The sequence below is a fragment of the Sinocyclocheilus rhinocerous genome, unplaced genomic scaffold, assembly GCF_001515625.1.
Source record: "Sinocyclocheilus rhinocerous isolate Xijiao unplaced genomic scaffold, SAMN03320098_v1.1 scaffold2043, whole genome shotgun sequence".
In the NCBI taxonomy this organism is placed as follows: domain Eukaryota; kingdom Metazoa; phylum Chordata; class Actinopteri; order Cypriniformes; family Cyprinidae; genus Sinocyclocheilus; species Sinocyclocheilus rhinocerous.
The window spans coordinates 94,593-98,872 of record NW_015652169.1 but is presented as its reverse complement, the minus strand read 5'-3'; the positions used below and the strand labels follow the sequence as shown (position 1 = coordinate 98,872).

Genomic DNA, 4,280 nt, shown 5'->3' with positions numbered 1-4,280 from the left:
GCCGCCGCCGCTCACTCTAGGCCACCGTGTGTGACGCTGTGTTTCGTTGTGAAAGCGAAACTACTTTGTTTGGCCTTCCAAAAATGGACACGACTAGAAATCAGTGGTTAAGTTGTATTTACAACACTGTTCCAGAACACTCACAGAACACTCACAGACTGTAAGTACACACCAAATACACAAAACAATGTTCTTTTTAGCAGCATCATATGACCTCTTTAACTAAATTCCACAGCTTCACTACTAGTAGAGAGACGCTGCCAGGTAGAATTAATTCACACACGCAATCGCTCTCACTAATGCATTCATATTAATGTAATCTTTACTGTGCTACTATATCTGTGGGATCTGTGAGAAATATAACAACCCAAAGACAAAAGAACTGATAAAAAAGCTGTTATAGGAGCAACAGCCATGTGGGCAGCGCTGTGTCATATGCCATAGCTGTGCACAAGGTGTTTGTCACAGCTCCAGACTTATTTGTTCATTAATGACGTCATCAGCGACTAGTCGACTTCGACTCGACTTTCATCACATAAAAGTAGACTTCAAATATCAGAAGTCGTTCAACCCCTAATATACACGCATACATATACACACACATATACACATATATACACACACACACACACATATTTATTATATACACACACACACTTAGAATTTAGAACAGGGAATAAATAAATATCCTTCACATATTTTGTATAGAGCTCTATGGCTCACAAAACCTGAAATGGAAAAATGTCAAGATCCATGAGGCCAGATCTGGTGTCAGACATCTGATATAGTTTCTTAGGAATTCTTGTTTGCTTAGACAAAGCTACTTCACAGAGGTACAGACAGAGCTCTTATCACTCATCCACTCACCTGTGACGCCACCGGGGAAGGGGTTGCTAACAGCAACAGTGGAGAAGGAAGAGGAGGCGGCTCCACCGAAGGGTGTGATGACAGAGGAGGAGCCACCAAACGGGGTGAGCCCAGTTGTGCGGCTGTTGTAGTTGTTGGTGGGGCCCTTCAGGGCAGGTGACTGACCCATCTGAGTGGGGTCTGGTCCGTAGAGACCCATGTGTGACCCAGGGGTGGGATTGGTGGGATCTGGTCGGTACTTCTGTGTAGGACCCTTGTCCTCTTTACTCTTGACACAGCCCATAGTCAAGCCTGTGGAGAGATGAGTTAGTATTTACCAGCTATCATGGCATTTTTGCAAAACGAATGCAATCTTGACTTATCATAGCAATTGCGACCGTTTATAGCTACAATAAATATAATGTAAAACACGTCACATCAGACTGTTGAGGTTCCCTGAGAGAGGCTCTTTGACACAATGGACCCTTTTCATAGACTGTGATATGATGACGCATTTCCACATTGTTAACATCATCAAGAAACATTTCATATTATCAATGTTGAATGCAGTCGCTACTTAAATTTTTTGTTAAACCGTGATGTTTTTTTAAAAGATTCTATGAAGCAGCATTTATTTAAAATAGAGCTGCAACAACTAATCAATAAAATTGATTATAATTGACAATGAAAATAATCAATAATGAATTTGATTAGCACACATCTGCATGCTTTGCACAGATAACCTTTGCCGGTCATGTCACTTTACAGTACTGAATAATGCATTTCTATAGGCAAAATCCAGCATAGGGGTTTTCCTGAGCATGTAACTTGCTTTTCACATTTGTATCTTTATCTGTAAATGACAGAAAGTTACACATTTTTTTCCATTTTGCTTGTAGGGTAATCATGAAAGCTAGTGGGTCTCTGTAACTTCACATTCTTCACTAAATGAACGCCGTCACATGTACTGTATATGTGCATCAAACAGACGGCACCCAACAGAATAGGACTGCAATAGTTCTGACTTTAAACATTTTGATCAAATATTTCTTGTTAGACATTAAACAGTTTTAAAATTTTACATGCAACACAAGTAATTGTATTTTTATAAGAGCAGTAACAGTAAAGGGACTTAAAGGGAGTTCATGGACAATGTAATTAATATGTATACTATTAATATTACTAATGTAATTGGTTACGATGTTTGAACAGTTAACATTTAGTCTGTTTGTTTTAATTTAGTGAATTTAAGCAAGCAAGCCGATTTTGTTTTGTTTTGTTTTAGAATGTTTATATTTAACCCTTTTTTGCACATAATGTATAGCCTATAGATACATTAACTATATTTGTTTTCATAGCCTTCAAACTGCAAATTGTTTGGAGAACAGCATGTGAAATAGCATTTTTAATAAGGGATTAAAATTAATTATATTTATAATAAAATGATTACATTTTAATAATATTATTTAGGAATTTATAACCAATTAATTGAAGAAATATTAGACAGATTAATCAATTATCAAAATAATTTTTAGTTGCAGCCCTAGTTTGAAAACAAATCTTTTCAGCATTAAATTTAATGGGTCCTGGATTAATAAAAGTATTAATTTCTTAAGAAAAAAGAAAAAAAAAAAAGAAAAAATAGAAAAGAAACTTACTGCTCCCCAACGTGCACTGTGCGAATTTAAAATAAACAATAACAATTAAAAAATAAAAATGGCGAATTATGAAATGTTTCTGCTGTAATCATCCTCTCTATGTTTTATATCCTTCAAAATATTATTTTGCATACAGCAGTGGAAAATCATACTAACCCTTTAATCCATAACCCCAAGTATAAACCCAAGCAATAGTAATAAAAAAAACTTGGACAACTTTGTGGCGGAGGCTGCAAAATCTCACAGTTGTTCACTTGTTCTTCACATTTTAATTAACATTACACAATACTAAATAAAAGTGGGCATAAGAATGTCAAACAAGGAAATGTATTTTCACAATGGAGGAAACCTCAAATCAGACCTCAGCACAAGCATCTGCTTCTTGTTACTAGTCAAATCAAAACTGCTTTCAACAGATTTGCAGCAATGCACATGTCAGAGTTAATCACACAGGCGTCTTTTGAGCAGCGCTGGGACAACGATCCACATCCCTAACAACCCACACAAAAGTGTCAGGACGTGTTGACTGCTCCGTGTGGTCAATGTGATTTACCCTTGCAAGCTGAGCTCCAGAGAGATGACAGTATAATCTCCAGACGCCCCGTCCCTGCTTGTGTTTCTGCCAGGCCTCTTTGTCTGGGCTGCACTCGGCACGACGGAGGCACACATGTGCAGGGGAATAAGGAATGCGAGCGTGGCCTTGAAGGAACAGGTGGCCCTAAGAGGAGCGTTACAAGACACAGCAGGGCCACCGCACAGGGAACACAGATAGCTGGGAGAAACAGACGACGACAGACAAGAAGATACAGAGTGCAACAGTCGGTTTGGAAGTAAAAATCACATTAATTTCCTCCATAAGGGAGTTTTTCATTTTGAACAATGACTTTAAAGAAAGACGTACTGGAAGCTAAAAGGTTGATGATCAAAGGTGTATGTAGGGCCCTATGCCTGAAAACGCAGAGGGAATCATGGAACTCAGTCATAAAAACGGAATTCACTTTATAACGCAGAATGGCATGGACTTTGCCAATTTTGGATGGATAAATCAATAGTAGGTCAATACACTTGAATCTAAACACGATATGGACTAGTGTCTGTGAATATTAAGCCACAAAAAGACTATTTAAATATAAATCCTGCATGTTCTGCATGTCTCTGTGTGAATGAATGGCACAGACGTGCGGTTTCGTTTACTACACACATACTGAAGCGCGCATGGCGCTCGTGGTGTTTTCAGCCTCTGCCGCCTCAATATATGAGTACATGAACAAACAATCTCAAGAACTGCTCTGAGAGTCACTTCATGAGCATTTTTCTTTTTCCGTTTCTTTTGAGAAAAACTATCGTCATATCATATATAAACAGAAACCTAAATGTCTTCACAGCAACCCGTCAAAATAAAAGTTCAGTTTAACTTGAAGAAACTGTGACAGAAATATATTACTTAGTGTAATGATACTAAGTACTAATGATACTAATAGTACTACTACTACTACTACTAATAAAATTATTATTAAAACTTTTCATTAAAACATTATTCCTTAAAGGGGTCATATGATGCGATTTCAAGTTTTCCTTTCTCTTTGGAGTGTTACAAGCTGATTGTGCATAGATAAGATCCCTGAAGTTGCAAAGACTAAAGTCTCAAAACCAAAGAGATATTCTTTATCAAAGTTAAGACTCTGCCACGCCCCCCTAAAACGGCTCATTCTAACACGCCCCCACATATCTACCACACTATATGGAAATATTTGCATAATGCCACCCAAATGTTCA

General features: G+C 37.6%; 1 protein-coding gene across 1 annotated transcript in view; it reads right to left on the bottom strand.

Annotated features, from left to right (window-relative positions):
* The window catches only part of LOC107713975 (tyrosine-protein kinase yes), a 31,461-nt gene that overhangs the window by 15,204 nt on the left and 11,977 nt on the right, over positions 1–4,280 (bottom strand). The window contains exon 2 of the mRNA XM_016519659.1: positions 868–1,158. Coding sequence (XP_016375145.1) covers positions 868–1,150 — 283 coding nt within the window. The 5' untranslated portion in view covers positions 1,151–1,158. The remainder of the gene's footprint in view (positions 1–867; positions 1,159–4,280) is intronic.